We start from the raw sequence: 19139 nt of genomic DNA, 5'->3' as shown, positions 1-19139 counted from the left end.
TGTGGACCACCTTGAATTTAAACGGCTGAAGAGCTAGATACCACCGGGTGATCCGCGCGTTGGTATCCTTCATGCGGTGGAGCCATTGGAGCGGAGCGTGGTCCGAACAGAGGGTGAACTCCCGCCCCAGGAGGTAATAGCGGAGAGTGAGAACGGCCCATCTGATGGCCAAACACTCCTTCTCTATGGTGCTGTACTTAGCTTCCCTCTTGGAGAGCTTACGGCTAATGTACAGCACCGGCCGCTCTCCCCCCTCCACCTCCTGGGCCAGGACTGCGCCCAGCCCCCTGTCCGACGCGTCAGTCTGCAACAAGAAAGGGAGAGAAAAGTCAGGGGAGTGTAAAAGCGGCCCGCCACATAGAGCAGCCTTCACTTGGGTAAAAGCCTGTTGACACGGCTCCGTCCACTGGACCGTATCTGGTAGCCCCTTTCTAGTAAGATCAGTCAAAGGGCTGGTGAGGTCCGAATAATTTGGTATAAACCGTCTATAATATCCCGCCAGCCCCAAAAACGGTCTTACCTCCTTTTTGGTCTTGGGCCTCGGACAGGTTGCAATTGCGGCAGTCTTATCAATTTGGGGACGCACCTGACCATGACCCAAGTGGAAGCCCAGATACCTTACTTCCACCCGCCCAATCGCACACTTCTTTGGGTTGGCCGTGAGCCCCGCTCCCCTCAGCGACCTCAGGACCGCCCTCACATGCTGCATATGCCGCTGCCAATCGTGACTATAAATCACTATGTCATCCAGGTACGCAGCAGCATATGCAGCATGGGGGCGCAAAATCCTATCCATGAGTCGCTGGAAGGTTGCGGGCGCCCCGAACAAGCCGAAAGGAAGCGTGACAAATTGGTGTAATCCAAACGGCGTGGTGAAAGCTGTCTTTTCTTTGGACAATGGAGACAAGGGGATCTGCCAATAGCCCTTTGTTAAGTCCAGTGTCGAATAAAATCGAGCCGTGCCTAACCGATCAAGCAACTCGTCAACCCGCGGCATTGGATACGCGTCGAATTTCGACACAGCGTTCACCTTGCGGTAGTCCACACAGAACCTGACCAAGCCGTCTGTTTTGGGGACCAAAACTATCGGGCTCGCCCAGTCACTGTTGGACTCCTCGATTACTCCCATGTCGAGCATTGTGCCTAATTCTTCCTGAACTACTTTTTTCTTGTGTTCAGGCAAGCGATACGGCCGGCTGCGAACTACCACGCCCGGCTCGGTCTCGATATGGTGCTGAATCAAGTCGGTACGTCCCGGTAGGGGCGAGAACACGTCAGCGAACTCCGCCTGCAATTTTGATAAATCAGTGAGTTGTAACGGTGAGAGGTGATCTCCCCCAGGGGCCAGCGCGACTGATTGCGCTTTAATGCTCGCCTCTGGCCCGAGATCATCCTCTCCCCCGATCACCGTTGCCAACAACACTGATTCCACCTCATTCCATTTTTTTAGCAGGTTGAGGTGGTATATTTGACGTGCCCCGTTCCTATCGGATCGTATCACTTCATAATCGAGCTCTCCTATCTGTCGTGCGACCTCAAACGGCCCCTGCCACTTTGACATTAATTTTGAGCTCGACGTAGGGAGTAGAACGAGCACTTTCTCTCCCGGTGTGAAATTTGCGTAGTTTTGTACCCCTGTTATATGACCGGCTCTGGCGGTCCTGGGCTTGCAAAAAATTCTCCCTAGATAGCCGCCCCAAGGTGTGGAGTTTTGTTCGCAAGTCCATGACGTACTGAATTTCGTTTTTGGCCAAAGAAGGTCCCTCCTCCCAAGTTTCTCGTAGGACGTCCAGCACCCCCCGTGGCTGTCGTCCGTAGAGAAGCTCGAAGGGGGAAAACCCCGTGGAGGCTTGTGGAACCTCCCGCACGGCAAATAAGAGGGGTTCTAACCACCGATCCCAATTTTTGGCGTCTTCCTGTACGAACTTACGGATCATGGATTTAAGAGTGCGATTAAATCGTTCGACCAAGCCGTCCGTTTGTGGGTGATAGATGCTTGTTCGAATGGATTTAATGCCCAATAATCCGTAGAGTTCGCTCATCGTGCGTGACATAAACGCCGTGCCTTGATCAGTGAGGATTTCTTTCGGAATCCCCACTCGGGAGATCAGACGAAACAGTGCGTCCGCAACACTCTTCGCGGAGATGTTGCGGAGAGCCACTGCCTCCGGATATCGTGTTGCATAGTCCACGATGACTAACGCAAAACGATGTCCGCGTGCGGATCGCTCTAATGGCCCGATGAGGTCCATCGCAATTCTCTCGAAGGGGACCTGCATTAATGGAAGGGGGCGCAATGGCGCTTTTGGGGCGGCCAGTGGATTCACCAACTGACATTCAGGGCAAGACGCGCACCACCTGCGCACATTGTCATGAATGCCTGGCCAAAAAAATCGGGTCATTAAGCGATTCAGTGTGGCCGCCTGCCCCAGGTGGCCCGCCCTCGGGTTCGAGTGAGCCGCCTGGAAAAGCATTTCCCGGCGGCTCTTTGGTACTAATAACTGGGTTGTATCCACTTTTGTCTGAGTGTCTTGGGTCACTCGATACAACCGATCCTTAATTATGGCAAAATAGGGATACGTGACGGGCAATGCGGGTTGGAGAGACTGACCGTCGATAGAGCGGACCTGCTGAAATGCATGTTTTAGGGTCTCATCTTGAGACTGCTCCAGAGGGAAGTCATCGCGGTCCGAGAGAATCAGTCTCTCGACCCCGCTCGGTTCCTCTGAAGCTGTTCCCCAGGGTCCCGTATCAGTCTCGCCAACCTGCACTCGCACCGCCCCGTTCCTAGCCTTGTTTTCCCAAGCGGCATCCGCGCATAATGACCCCAATAATGCCGAAAAGGCGGGCCAATTCGTCCCCAGAATTAGCGGATGCCGGAGGTGGGGACTAACCGCCACCTCAACACTATGCTTTTTCCCCCTAAACTGTATCGTGACTGGGACAACCGGATATTCCACCACATCCCCGTGCACACACCGCACCTTAACCATGCGGCTTGTATCCAATGCCCCAGGCTGCATCAGGCTTTGATGGATCGAGGTTTGGTTACATCCTGAATCCACCAAGGCCTGATATGTACCCCCCTTGATACTTACAGGAATTTGGTACTCTCCTGCTTGATCGGGGGTGGTCCGCTGGACGTCCGGGATCCGGACCATTGTCCCGATGTCCATCCTCGGACATCGGTCCACAAAATGATCCGGATCACCGCACCGCCAGCAGGCCAGCCCAGGCTTACCCGCCACCCCTGCGGCGGGGAGTGGGTTGGAAAATGAGCGCGGGGAGGGTGTGAAACCGGAGCCATTGTCGCCACCCGCCCCCAGCGGCCCCGCCCCCCTGGGCGGAGCCCGCGAACTCCCGGACGGTCCTGGGCCCATCCCACCCCGACCTCTGGGGGGAACGCGAGGAGGGCCTGGAGGACGGGACCTGGGGAGAGGGACAGGGCGAGAGGGAGAGACAGAGGGGGGAGAGAGAGAGTGAGAAGTTAGTGAGGGCTCGCCGACCCCCGGACACGCCACCAGGTGGTCCTCCGCCAGCTGGATGGCCGTCTCCAGCGACGTGGGCCGGTGGCACTGAACCCACTCGGCGGTCTTTCTTGGGAGCCGAGTGATGAATTGCTCCAGCACCACCAGATCGATGATATGGTCCACGTCGCTTCCGCCGGCCAAGAGCCATCTGCGGCACGAGTCCCGGAGCTGTTGGGCCATAGCGAAGGGTCGGCCGGCCTCGCCCCATTCCAGGGAGCGGAACCTCTGGCGGTGTTGCTCCGGGGTCCGACCGACCCGCTGTAGGATGGCCCTTTTTAGATCCTCGTACTTCAGGAGGTTCGCTACCGGCAGATGTTGGGCGGCCGCCTGGGCTTCTCCTGTTAGTAATGGAATGAGGCGCACCGGCCACTGTGCCCGGGGCCAGCCGGAGGCCTCCGCGGTCTTCTGGAAGAGGTCTATGAAGGCCTCCGGATCGTCCTCTGGCCCCATCTTGTGGAGGGGCACGTGGACCGATGCGCTAGCCCGCCCGGCGGCTTCGGCGCGAACCTCCCGATCCATCCAGCTCCGGAACCGCTCGCGGTCCTCTTGCTGGCCGCGGACAATCGCCTCGAAGCGGCGCTCCTGGTCTGCCCGCAGGTCCAGCATTGCCTGATGTTGGTCTTGGTGGAGGACCGCGAGGGAGGTGATGATGTCCGCAAATGGCGAGGCGGAGGGCGTTGTCATGGCGGCGGCACTGTCCTACTTCCTTCCCGGGTTTCGGCACCAGTGTGATAAAGTTCGTTTGTGTAAGGAAGGAAGAGGACAAGGGGGTCAGTTTGACTGCTGACGCTTCTCTTTATTAGAACAAAAACTCAGTCTCTTCACACGGCTATTGCCAGTGTGTATTTCTCTCAGTCACTTCCGGGTTCCGGTTAAACGTTCCGCTTCCGGGTCAACGTGTCTCACAACTCAATGTCCGTGGGTGTGAGTGTGTGTCGCGTCAGCAGTCCCTCTCTCTCTCTCCGATCTCCGGTTCCACCTAGGTTTTATCCCCTCTCCACGCTCATTACTGGAACGAGAGACAGGTGTTATTAATCTGCTTCCAACCCACTCACTTACCGCTCGTCCCGCGGCCCTCTCTCCCGCTGCAGACCTCGCTGAACCACGCCCCCCTTGCCACAAACGCATCCAGACAGAGCGAGATAGCGTTTCGCATGAAATAAGGACATACATCACAAACGCAAGACTCTTTTAAGACCCAGAAAATTGTAAAGATGTGTTATCATTCATGTAGCAGAACTAGAAGAGGTTGAGAAGAGGTACAGAAATGCTGCTTCTGTAACTGCATGAGAGAATAATATGAGCCGTAAATATCCCGCTGACACGCTGCACGTTTTATTTCACATCACAACTGATGTAACATTTGGAATACTCCGAGTCAGATACGGACATTATTTATGACGTCACTACAAGGAAATAACCCGGTTTATTAATAAAGTCATAAACGCTGTTTACTTGCGTTGTCAGTTTACTGGTTTGCATGTAAATGGGGAAAACTGATTATTTCAATAAGCTGAAAGTACTTGTGAGTTATCAGCTTACGAGTGTGCATGTAAACGTGCTATATTGTTTTAATCCGGGATGCAAACTAATAATAATATTTTTTCCCTTTTGAGTTGAAAATAGGCTTATATAATTTACCGGGACTCATGTAATATAATAAATGTATAAGAAACATTAATGAAGTCATTTTTCATCATGAAACTAATAATGAATATGCACATATTTTGAATTAATTTAATAAACATATTTACCTAGCGTTCCTGGTAGTCTTCAGTAAATTAACTTTGTAAAACATATCAGTTGACCCTATATTTATTTTCTTCGCTGACATTAAATGGAGATGAGGAGAGAGCAGGTATTGACAAATAATCTACTGCCCAATGGTTTTAAAGCTATTGTTATCCCTTTTTGGCCTTAAAACATCTAAAAATGAACGTTCGTAGATCAGAGAAATTAAAGGTCCTGTTCTTCACGATTCCATTTTTCAAACTTTAGTTAGTGTGTAATGTTGCTGTTAGAGCATAAATAATACCTGTAAAATTATAAAGCTCAAAGTTCAATGCCAAGCGAGATATATTATTTAACAGAAGTTCCCTTTCAAAGCCTACAGCGAACGGCCGGTTTGGACTACACCGCTGCACTTCCTTCAGGAATGACGTCACTAGAACCGTTTGTTGACTAACCCTCCGCCCACAAGAACACGCAAAATAGGGGGCGTGGTGTTGTTGCTCTCCCACGTGGAGAAGAGCGCGCATTCAGCGCTTGCATTTCCCCGTTGTGGTAAGAGGCGGGACCTTTCCGGGCAAAGTGCGCTAAGCTGCTGTCCAATCACAACACGGGAAGCGCTGGCCCAATCAGAACTCGTTACGTGTTTCTGAAGGAGGGACTTCATAGAACAAGGAAATCATCAGGCCGTTTTTAGGACAGAGGAAACAGCGCTGTACAGATAAGTCAATTGTGTGAAAAATACTGTGTTTTTTTACACGCGAAACATGAACTCATGTTATATTGCACACTGTAAACATAATCAAAGCTTCGAAAACACGCGAAGAACGGGATCTTTAAAATTTTCTCAATTTTTACTTGCCAGTTTGAGTGCTGGTTCTGAGCCAGACCCTAGTTTCCAAACCAATTTTGGCACAGTACTTTGTGATTAGGGTTAGGGTTCCGATGGCCCGTTCATCGTATATCCTGCAAATCCCCTTTTTGCGTATCCCCTGACCCCATAAATAACCTTTTGTGTATTTTTCTGCTTCCTTTTCCCGATGGAAAATATCTGAGATCCTCCTTATGCTTACTGAATGTGTGTGTGTGTGTGTGTGCTCGAGGCTGTTGTCCTGATCTTGCTTTCTCCAGCTCTGTTATACTGTTCTTATGAAACAAGCTAATTTACATCTCCAGTGGTCTTCATCAGGCCATCACTGCTGGCAATAATGTAAAATCTCAAATGTGAAATCATCTCCTCCAGAGCTAGACTAAATGTAATTATAACTAATTTTAAAAATGAACGGTGAATATAATTTGTGATGTACCACACAAGCATTGCATATAGCTGCTTATTAGCGCTGAGCTGACATGACTTTTTTTTAGTTGGAGCTTAGGGAAATACTTGACTTGTTTACAAGCAAATGAAAGACCTATAAAGATACAGAAAACAACTCCCAGCCACATGGGTATAAACTCTAATTTAAATCAGAACAAGATTTGATAATGGTAATTGCTGAATTGTTGTTTTGAGTGCCATTCAGATCTGAAAGGAAAAATACTCTCTATTTGTCTCTTTCTGTTCTCCCTCTCCTGTTTGTCTGGGGATTTCTTGCATTATTTATTAATACCCATTTTCTCCAGCCTCACACAGAGCCACAAACAGATGCAGACTGTCTTGCTGTTATAATTTCGAGGCAGTTTGGGCACAGCCTCTAGCAGCGTGAGCTGTGATGACTGGCAGATCTGACAGAAAACCTTTAGTTCTCTTTAAAAAGGCTAAATAATGGGCCAATCACAATATTAGTTACAGGAATTATAAAAGGCCATTTTACCTGCAGTTCTTCACCAGTTCACATGAAATATTGTCCTCAAAAGGGACATTTTTCAAATTGTTTTTTAAGGTTATTCTTGGAGGGAAAACTGTCTCCGCGAGAATGGTGAAAATTCTCCTTCAGTTATTGCAAGAAGTAAATTCAGTAGAGTGTTTAACAAGACAAGCATTATTAGGAACCTGCCCAGGCAGAATGCATTGTTGTGCTGATTTTTAGTTGTTATTATTATTATTATCCGTTATTTTTGAATGGCTGTCAGTGGAGAAAGATACCTCAATTGCCAGCAGAGTGTAGTTATGGCATTTACCAGCAAGGGTTATTGGGAAACTTATCAAATTTAGAGAGCTTACTGATATATTGGGATATTGAATTGTCACATTGCAATGTTCACATATTTGTTTGTTTATTGTTAATTAAAGGAAGTGTATGTAAGATTGTGGCCAAAATTGGTACTGCAGGTGTATCCCCTCTCCCTCTCCCCCCTGACTCGAGGTTGCCAGATAAGCTGCAGGATCTGCAGGAACTTTTGTAGCTGCAGCTGTAGTAACTAGAGAAGATCTGGCAACCCAGATGCCGAAATACTACTGACTTTGTGATTGGTAGATAGGTGGAAGGCGGAGCTTCAGGCCAAATGCAACATCAACATCAGTTAAGGGCGGCAACAACAACTTTTAAATGACAATATCCTGGCCGGACTTCTTTTGTCTGTAATAGAAGTATTTGAAATGAACATGATTTCTTAATGTCTAGTGACATATCAGTGCCATTTTATGATTAATTGAAATACATTTCTTACATACAGTTCCTTTAATAATAATAATAATAATAATAATAATAATAATAATAATAATAATAATAATGATAATGATAATAATAATAATAAAGACAGCGCTTACATTGAACATTGATTGCTTGGTGACAGTGAATTTTTTTGACATGTTGGATTTGTTTTTTTATATACTTTTTATTCCAATTTTATGTATCATTGTTTGAAAATAATGCATTATGTGCAATTTAGCTTTATGTATGTGTAAAAAGTGGGACTGCATGTACAAATAAGATTTTTCGTTACAAATTCGTATTTTTTTATGAATATTTATATTACACATTATTTAATAGCCTATTTGGTACAAAAAAATCAATTTAAACTTGAATAAGAATAAAATTTAATTGTAAATAATTATTTATGAAAGAATATAAGAATAAATATAAGTATAAGAATAAATATAAATATAAGAATAAAAATTATTATTTCAATTAATTTACCCTTAAATGCACAAATGCTTCACCAATCATTATTACATATTCGGGTCTTTAGCGACCCAGATCTATATTTAACACGGATGGCTCTCTACCTCTGTGATAATTTAAAACTCTCCTGATATAAGAGTAACAATTACAGAGGAATAAATAAAGCTTTTGGAGCTGGGAAAGGTTCAGTTTGAGCGGATGTTTTATACCATCGTCACTGTCCTCGTCAGAGCTCATTTCCCAGTACATTCAGCATCTGCCTCATAGTCACAATCTCAAACATATTCTCAAAACTATAGTTTTCAACATCTTTAAAATCATATTTTGATTGGTGACGGATTCTTCATCAGATCCATGATCAAGCGACAGTGACATTAATATTTGACTGCGTTCAGTACTTGCTCTGTATTAAATCGCTGATCTATTTACATTTTTTCTGATGATACTACCTATTCTTTTGTTTCCTGCCAGCGTTAACTCATAAAAAAGTAGACAAAAAATACCTGGTGAGATTCTGAAGTGGCAATACGATGGACATTTTACTATCCCATGAGGTTGCAGGGAGGATTTATGAATGACAGTGAAGCGATGTAACAGGCGTTGGTAGATGATATGATAATGAAACCATGGAGAATGTATAGTTTGTCCAGATTACATTCATACTACACACACTCACATTATATAAAATGCACCTTTTAGCAGTCATGAAGTAAGGAAAAAACCTCGACAAAATAAGTATTATGTGATTTTGGATGCAGCCATTATGTTTCCATGGTTTCCGACTATGTTGACCTGTATCTTGTTTAGTTCCTTATTTACCCCTATATAGCCCATGTAGTTCTGTTAATAAAATGCTGCTGCATACAGATCCTCACCTCAACTACTCCTTCCTGCAACATTACACAGTGTTTCTATAAGCCACAGATGTGAAGTGACAATTAAAGAGAATAATTAACCTACATTTCACACAACACTTCATAAGCAAAAATGTAAATGTATGATTAAAAATTCATTGATTAAATGATTAAAAATAATTTTTAATCGATGTGTATGATTAAAAAATAATTTTTTAAACCCAAACCCAAATTAAGGAATAAATTATAATATAATCCTACATCAACTCTCCATAAATCAAAAGCACTATTCTCATTATTAAAACTTAAATCCTGAATAGCCTTCACAACGGTCAAATAAAGAAAAAGAGTTTTGAATAAGCTATAAAGTACAACTTAAAAGAATATATAATTTGAGGAAATATCATTTATTAGGGGCCAAGCACCGAAGGTGCGTAGGCACCTATTGAAATCGATCGTTGCCTTGAGTCTATGGCAGCCCATAGAACCGTATGGTAAAAAGTTGTGAAATTTGGCACACAGATAGAGGATAGTCCCAAATGTCACTATAGCAAATTTTGAGTCTCTAACTTAATCCCTCTAGTGCCACTTCCTGTCCAAAGTTGCACGTATGTTTATGGTAATAACTTTTGAACCATAAGGGCTAGAAACAAAATTCTTTTTTCCCTTGATTCCTTGGCTCAAGCCGATTTGTATTCAAACCAAACTTGGTACATGTCATCACGAGCATGACCTGAAGGCACCCGCAGCATTTCGGTGCAGTGCCACCTACTGGTCTGGAGATACAAAAAATGACTATTTTGGCTTATAACTTCTGATGGGTTAGTCCAAAAATCATAAAAGTAGTCTTGTTAGATTCGGGACATCATGCCGAGTCAATAAATATCCAATTATCCCATATCACCCATTTTGGGCGTCGGCCATTTTGAATTTTGTCTAAAAATGCTGTATTTTACGAATGCATTAGCATATCGTTACGAAACTTATGTGTCTTCTGCACCATGCCCTGAAGTTGCTCAAAAAGTTTCGGGGCAGTGCCACCTTGTGGTCAAAATGTATAACAAAATTTACACAAAGGCTAATAACTTTTGAATAAATTAACCTATTATGATGAAACTGGTCATAATAGATTCCTTGGCTACTGCTGAGAACATAGATATCAATTTTGCCATATTTGGTAAAACGTCCTCTCCTCCATCTTGTTATTAGTTAAAAACCTACTTTTTCAAACTCTTCCCAGGCCATTTGTCCGATTTTCACCAAAATTGAATCGTATCATCTTCAGCCCATCCCGACACAGTTACTGATTTCACATCAATAGATTAAATAGTTTTTGTTTAACACAGCGATGAAGCTGAGGCATGATGCCAAAATGACTCTTAAGGTTGTATCTCTGCAATGTTTTGACATATTGACAGCAAACGGTGCATGTGTCATTGTCACCTCACCCTGACCACACCACATTCATTTGGTCACAGCGCCACCTATTGGTAAATAGGTAAATATTGGTAAACATTATTAAATAGTTTTTTTTTATTTTTTTTATTTTTTACTTTATGTATAATTGTATATCTTTTTTTACTCAGCTTATGTTAATAGGTCTTTAATGGTTAATTTTTGCAGCTGGTAACTCCCAGCCCTGCTGGCATGTCTCATTTTCTTCTTTGCGCTTGGCCCCGGAATTGCTGCTTGCAGCTATATTTTATACACAATGCTATTGTTTGTAGCTTTATGTGTAAATAAAGAGTGCAATAGCTAGTGGCACTTTGCCAATTTGGGGACGAGAGAACAAGGTTCTTAGAGAAGTACGACTGTCCCATCAGTCATCAATAAGATGGATGGTTTGAGGTGGAAATTGCTGCCTCACTGCAGAGCACCATAAAGTCTGTTCAATCTCTTGCTATTTCTCTCTGTCTCTCATTAACCACTAGAGAGCCTGTACAGGCTTCGGCATCCTCGGTGTGCACCACAGAGCAGTGTGGATGGTTTGGAAGACATGGAGGTTTGTCCACATCGTCACACTTCTAACTACATTGCATTATTCTTTCAGTTCTTACTAATTTAATCTCTTTCACCCTCCTGCAGAGGAAGTGCAGGACGCAATTACTCATCCTGGTGATTCATGGAGGTCATATCTTGGATTCTGGAGGTGGTGACCCTGGAGGGAAGGCGGGTGATGCTGCCACTTTGGCGTCCGTGTTGGAGCGCGTGGCTAGGGCACACTTCCAGGCGGCGGCAGACAGCATGCTGGTTAGACTGGTGCCCTGCCCACCCGTGTGTGCAGACGCCTTCTCCCTGGTCTCAAAGTAAGATGTTGAAACTAAAATGGAAAGGCCAAATTCTAATTCTTTGTAATGATTATATGCATGTTGAAGCATTCATGCTAGCTGGTTAACTCTTATCACAGTTAGAGTTTAGCCTTGAATGGGTTTTCAGTGTTGAGACTTAAAGGTGCACTATGTAGTATTTTTGCAGTAAAATATCCAAAAAGCACCAGGCCAGTGTTATATATTTGGTTCAGTTAAGTTCTTACAGTATCAGAAATGTTTTAAACTATTTGTAAATTGTGAGAAAATTGCTATTTTAACCAAGGAGCCGGGACGTCTGAGGGAGTCGCCTGTCAATTGCGTCCATATCTGCGTTACTCTCGGTTTCTGGTTTTATTTGAGCAGAAACACTTTACTCTTAGCAGTGTAAACAAGTGTCACAGCAGCTACTGAATGAATGCACAGAGTAACGTCATAACATCATTTTAAACACACTTGAATGTATCTAATATGATAAACAGAGCTGCGTTACCTCATACTCATGACCAGAAAAGCGGAAATGGCGCGAGCGACTGTGTGCCTTCATTATAAAAATCCCTCTACTCCCAAGCAGGGTGTTGTATAACAATCACTCCAGCGGCCTTGCTCAGCTCCACAACACTCGTTCCTGCTCTGCTTCATACTACATTAACGTTAATAACTGCATCCGTGAACATGATTTATTCCCGAGTCCTATCCCGATTCTTTTCCACCGGCTGTGAGGTGAAGACCGCTTGTCCCAATATTCTGCACTCAAAAGCTGCGTCATCAAACTACACCTTTGTTTTGAATAGGCGCCCTCTAGCGGACGGAAAAGTTACATAGTGTAGCTTTAAGAATTATAAACTTTCAGCTGACATTTTAAAGGTGCACTTTTTTTTACTCATTTAAAGCCTGTTTTAGCACTGGTCGTTCACACCTCAGATTTGAAAAAGTCTCAAATGGGCATCTGTATCTGAATTAACGTGTAAACAGTGGTGGCCAAAATTAAAACACCTGACAGATCTGAAAATATTAACCTTTTTTTTTGCCTCCAAAACATTATTTAATTTCCTAATGTTCATTAACATGCAAATGGTTCCTCTTACCATCAAATATCAGATGAAGTGAGTTGTAATGTTTTTATTAACTTCAATATTTGGTATGTACAACTTTTACTGCAATTACAGCAGCAATTACAAAATCTCTCTGGCATAGTGTCAGTATATTTCCTCTAATAGCTTCAACACTAATGGTACCCTGTTTTCCTTTGAATGTCCAACTGATTCCCAAACAAATCATTCTAATGAGCCAATTCTTTTTAGTGAATCAATCTTTTACAGCATGACCAGTGTAGTCCAGCCAATTGGCAAATAAATTACCCTAATGGGCCAGTTCTTTATAGTGATATCTATCTCATACAGCATGAGCGGTGTAGTCCTACCAAGTCCCATATAAATTACTAAATCTTTTTAGTGAATTGTTAATTGAACTGTGTATGTTAAAGTCCTTAAGATACCCATATTAAACTTCTTTAATATTCGGTATGTCCACCTTTTGCCACAATTACATCAGCACATCTCTCTGGCATAGTGTCAATATATTTCCTCTAATAGCTTTAACTCTATTGGTATCCCATGCCTTCTGCAACTGAAGCTAAATGAATTCCTTTGAATGTACAATAGATCTGTTCAGTTTATTTTCCAACTTGCCCCAAGTGTGCTCAATGGCGCTGAGGTGCAGACTTTTAAGGAGGCAGACTTTGAGCCAACATTTCAATGTTCCAGCAGATTCTTTCTGTGGCAGGTAGTTCCGGCAATAGTTAGAAGAATGTTTACGGGTCATTGTCCTCTTGGAAAATAAATCCAGGCCCAATAAGACGGCTCCCAGATGCCAAGTGTTTGAATAATTTTGGCCACCACTGTACCTCATTTTTCTTGATGTTTGTTTAACTTTGCTTTTAATCCGGAAGAACGGGAAACAACCTTAATAATAAGCATTATGAGTGCTTGTTTAAAACTTATGTGCAACCTGTACTGATAACATCTAAAAAAAAATGCGTTTTAGGGTTTCATGACACTTTAGAAAGTTTTACACCTAAATAAATGTACAGTACTTTTGGAAATTGTTTAAAATCATGTACACTTACATTAAATGTTTTCAATTTTATCAGGAGCTTTTTATGACTTTCATGAACCAGTTATTTTTGGTGAGTCCAAACCATTGTCCAAACCAACAACCAGTGCAAATAACTCTAATGAGCTGGTTCTTTTCAGTGAATCATTCTCATAAAGCATGACTAGTGTTGTCGAACCAAATCCAAAACAAATTATTCTAATGAGCTGGTTCCTCTTAGTGAATCAATCTCATACAGCCAGACTAGTGTTGTCCAAGCAGTTCCTAAACAAATGAATCTAATGAGCTGGTTCTTTTCAGTGAATCAATCTCATACACATGACGAGGGTTGGCAAACCAATTCCTAAACAAATGACTCTAATGAGCTGGTTCTTTTCAGCAAATCGACCTTATACTCACGACGAGTATAGACGAACCAATTCCCAAATAAATGACTAATGAGATGGTTCTTCTTGGTGAGTCAAAATCATACAGCATGACCAACGTTGTCCAACCGATTCCCAGAGAAAGAGCTGGTATTTTTTTAGTGAATCAACCATGCAGCCTGACCGGTGTAGTCCAACCGATTCCCAAACAAATTATTCTAATAAGCCAATTCCTTATAGTGAATCTATCTCATACAGCATGAGCAGTGTAGTCCTGCAAAGTCCCATTTAAATTACTCATCTTTTTAGTTGAATTGTTAATTGAACCATGTTTGTTAAATTCCTTAGGATGCCCATCCCAATCCATACACCTATTAACCTTTATTGACTGTGTCAGATGGCAAGATTTTAGAATCGCAAGCTCTTACCCTGACCATTTAAATTCTCAAATTATATTCTCAACCCTAACTGACAGTTAAATGAACCTATTGATCTGCCCTTTGGAGTCATGCTAAGCTGCCAGCATGAACATTTTAGATCAGAGAGACTTGAAAATGAAAATGTCTTTTAAAGACTTTGGAACCCTGGGGGAAACTGCCATTTCTATGTAAAACGTTCAGTTGTTCCCAGAAAACTGCAAAGGTTAATTTACTTCCATTAAATTATTAAATAAATTTTCATCATACAGAGAGGTCGAAATGTGTCAGAATCTTGCGTCTCTGTCAGAAACACTGAAGCAGGAGCACATAAAGCCACATGCCCAGTCAAAGCATAATGCATTTTACATGATGACATTTGGACATTTTCATTGTAGCCTCTTGCTAGTTTTCCATCTATGAGCTGAAGGGAACATCCAGACAAGAATTATAATGATTTGGGTCATCAAATATACAGAGCATAAGCCTCATTGCTCATATAAGGGTTGGATTATCATGAGCAAGATTTTTTTTCCATGAACTTTCTTTACTCAATTATTTGTTCTGTCTATTTTGAAGAAGTCACCTGTTTAGCGATCAATCTGTGTCTTATTACAGACACAGCTTCCATCGTGGTCTCATAGTAATAGCTGACTTACTTGATGTAGGGAAAAGGAAAACCTTTAAAACAGCTAAAAACATTAAAAACAGCTCTGCGCTATTAATCAAACCACCACATTCTGTGGCAGGAAACTGGCCTGATTAAAGATAGAGGAGCTTTAGTATGCTAATTAGACATTCAGCTCTTTAAGATAAAGAGACTTCTGTTTCCTAAGGGATGACCTGATCTCTACCTCTGAACTATCATTTAAAGCACATTTAGCTAAAAATACTTCAAAATCAATCTTCATATCAAATTTGCATTTCAAATTTATATGCAACATTTCGTATCTGAACATTTGACTTATGTATTAGATGTATAGATATTGAACAACAGAACTATATACAACAATCCCAAATAGCAGCCTATATACTAGCCTTGAAAAGTATAAATATTCCACTTCCTATATCCTGTTAGTGAAGCAGTGTATCGCTACTATCAAAATGAATGGCTGAATCCTCTCGCCGGTTGTTACTGCAGTGATCCGGCTGATCTAATTCTAAACAACGACACTCTTACCTCAGTTTTCACGTTTTCCCGACACAAAAAGATTTGAGGAAAGCATGGGTGATACGGAGGGATGAATGTCCTTCTTTTAAAATAATATGAGGGAGTATGTTCATATGTAGTAGATCCATGTATTTCGAAACAGAGGATGTTTACATCTCTTTTCTTCAACCTGCAGAAATGTTCGTATAAATATATTTTCCTTTTAAATATGCATTCTGAATAATAAACAAATGTTTTTCCCAACTATTCCGCTGCAGTCCAGTGCTCGTCTTCTCATTAACAGGGTTTTTCTCTTACTTCATTTAACATACCTGTTGAATTTACATTTTTGAATGTATTGGTCTGATGAAGTTAATGAATTGGTTTTATTATAGTAGAAATGTAGTAACCATGTTTTTAGTGGATTGATTACCATTTGTGTTACCACAGTTTTACCACAAATACCACATGGTTAATTATCATAAGAGCAGTATTAAAATAGCAGTATGAATGTACGGTGACTGCCTTAAATAAATTTAATGACGTTAAACAGTTAATTCATTTTATACAGCAATGCGTTGACAGCACGACGGCTTTGACTATTAATTAATAATTTTGGCATAAATGTGTGAATTACATACAATTAAATGATTGTCAATGAAAAATGACACAGAATAACGACTAAAATGTTTAAAGGGTTACTTCAGCGATTTAGCAAATGGCATTAGTTCTGGAAAACAATACTCCAGTGACGCAAATATCGTCATCAGTGATGCCAGTAACGCGTTACATAGTAACGCGTTACTCTAATCTGACTACTTTTTTCCAGTAACGAGTAATCTAACGCGTTACTATTTCCAAACCAGTAATCAGATTAAAGTTACTTATCCAAGTCACTGTGAGTTACTATTTTAGTCATTTTCCTTTGTAAAAACCGACAGCTTATCAAAGTTCTCAGCCCGAGGGCTGGAGCCGTGTTTTTTATTTATTTATTTTAATTTTTACATTGTTGCAGCCATTAAAATAGTTCAGTTTTGTTTTTAATGTCAAAGTAGTTATTTTTTCGTTTCATTTTTTATTATCATAATTTTGTTTGTTAAATTAAAGTTTATATAGGCAAGACAATTCAAGAGTTGGTTTGAGAGACTAGGCTATTAAACATGCGGTTAACTCACTGGGTCGTCACATAAAAAAATTAAAACTTTAATTTAACAAACAAAAATTGCTCCAAACATTTTTCTAAATGAACTTAAAAAATAAACGAAACGAAATATAACTACTTTGACATTAAAAACAAAGTAGGCTAGTTATTATACCACCACAAAGGCATTTCTGACGAGCTGAGGCAGCTGATAGATTAGCCTACTGCTCACAACATGCTCGCAACGGTGCTCAAAAAACCCGAAACGGGCTACACAATCTAAACAAAAAAAAAAAAAGTACAGGCAGGTTGTCTTATAGCCTACCTTACACTTCAGCAAAATTAATATAAATCCGATCTTCAATTCCCGCGGTATATGCTCATTTAACGGAGTTCACATCAAAGCAAAAGATTCCAGCATTTTATTCAGCAGCTCATTTTAAATTCAATGATCGCAATATGAGAGAGAGAGAGCGACCTAAGCACTGGTAAGATCATTAGTCTCATTAATTTATATTGAAGATGATTGTGTTTTGTGTGACTTATTTTAAAGTTTCATTTACGGCCATATGCGTTGGCTTGCTTTACTCATCTGCAGCGATGTAGCAGTAGCACCATCATATCTATCTGACTACAACATAACACGCTCTCACACATTTCTTTTTTAATTATTTGCCAGGAGTAAAATTTACACATGTGGTTTAAACAACCAGATATATTTACATTTGTCCGGTTTAGTTTGAAATGCTTTCATGCACCTTCTGAATTGGTTTGTTTGAGTGATCGGAATTAAATACGTCTGGAAAGACTCTCGGAAGGCATTTAGGCCTACTCCTGGTCATTTCGCAATCAGATAGATACCTGGTCAGAGAAAACGAATGAAGGAACCAGTTGTAAAAAGGCCATAACTCTAGCAGCTGCACTGAAGAAACGGACTCTTTAACCCTGCGCGAGCCATTTCTCGACAGTGGCGTAAGCTATCATGGTCTCATGTTGTTTCCACCAGCACATCTCATTGTTCATTTTAATTATTAAAATAAATATAAAACGAAGGAGAAGCCTAAAAAAAGGGGGCGTAAAAAAGTCGGGACCGTCAGTCTCGGGCATAAATACAATAAAGTGTGTTGCCAAAAACGGTTGTCATTTCTATTTTGAGGCGGCAGCGGTGTTGTCGGCAACTGCTGAATGTAACTAATAAAGTAACTTGTAATCTAACTTAGTTACTTTTAAAATCAAGTAATCTGTAAAGTAACTAAGTTACTTTTTAAAGGAGTAATCAGTAATCAGTAATCAGATTACTTTTTCAAAGTAACTGTGGCAACACTGATCGTCATTTTGTGTCATCTGAGGATTTTTTGAAGCTAAAGACTACAGCCAGTAGAGAGAGCTCCACGTTTCCACGTTTTCAACCGGTCCATGGGGGATGGGATCGCACTCACGGCATTCGGCTCAGGCAGCGGCTGAGCAAAGTGAGTTCCTATGAAAGTTAAGCTTTCCTTAACTGAACTGGCATGAAACTGAAAGGCATGAACTGAAAACGCGCCAGACTGCACACACGCTGGGAATGTATGCCGCAGCCGCACTTACCTCAGCTCTCGTGATGAATGTAATCGGACTCCTGCTGCGTTTGTGCTCACTCACATTATATTGAACAGACACGTTCAGTTTTTAATTGTCTGTTCTCTGACTGAAATAAATGTTATGAAAATGAAAACAATGGTAGAGTCGTTGCCGCGGTAAGGCAAATGATCCAGTTATCCTGTAGGTGGCTTTGGGAGTGGCCTTGTAGGGCAGTGAAGCATTCTGGGAGTTGCTGTCTTTCATCCTCATGAGACAAAAATAAATTTTCTGTCTTTTCTCAGCCTAGAAGGCAACAAATTCAAAAATAATTTCACATTTCTACTACATTGATGACCCAGTTTAAATACAAAGCTTAATGCTAAATCACTGAAGTAACCCTTTGCTATAAATAAAATGTTCATTCTGATCTTATTCATCAGGTCTCACCCACACTGCAGCGTGGTGGTCACTACTTAGACGAGCACTGACACTGTGTGGTGAAATAATCACATATGTTTACGAGTCTCGGCTTATGTTGGATTAAAAACTACAAGTTTCTTTGAGTTTGGAAAATCCTGTACACAGTAATTATCAGTTTATCTCCTCTCCTGTCTCTGAACATTTTTTGATTTTGAAATCATGCTCTGAATGCTTATTTTAAGAAATGTTTTTTCAATTGGGTGTTAAAAGCTCATTGTAAATATACATATTCGGAAGAATTTATACACTGCTTCGGCACGCACCTTGGGTATTCAATTTCTGTGTGATAAAGGTCTATTATAAGGTCAATAATAGACCTCAAAGGTCAATTATATTGAATTAGATAACAAAATATCAAATCAAGTGGCATCTGCAAACAAATGATGCTATAGACAAAATTGGTTTGCGAAGTTTGTTCACAAAGTTTCT

The 19139-nt window shown here is 41.6% G+C and overlaps 1 protein-coding gene across 4 annotated transcripts in view; it reads left to right on the top strand.

The window, feature by feature from the left end:
- plrdgb (PITP-less RdgB-like protein) overlaps positions 1-19139 on the top strand; it is a 130452-nt gene that overhangs the window by 58399 nt on the left and 52914 nt on the right. For all 4 annotated transcript variants that reach the window (XM_067423655.1, XM_067423654.1, XM_067423653.1 and 1 more), the window contains exons 4-5: positions 11109-11179; positions 11263-11483. In XM_067423655.1, coding sequence (XP_067279756.1) covers positions 11109-11179; positions 11263-11483 — 292 coding nt within the window. The remainder of the gene's footprint in view (positions 1-11108; positions 11180-11262; positions 11484-19139) is intronic.

Source organism: Pseudorasbora parva, chromosome 18 (assembly GCF_024679245.1).
Source record: "Pseudorasbora parva isolate DD20220531a chromosome 18, ASM2467924v1, whole genome shotgun sequence".
Taxonomy (NCBI): domain Eukaryota; kingdom Metazoa; phylum Chordata; class Actinopteri; order Cypriniformes; family Gobionidae; genus Pseudorasbora; species Pseudorasbora parva.
Note: the sequence above shows the minus strand (reverse complement) of the source record. Positions and strands in the feature narration are given on the sequence as shown.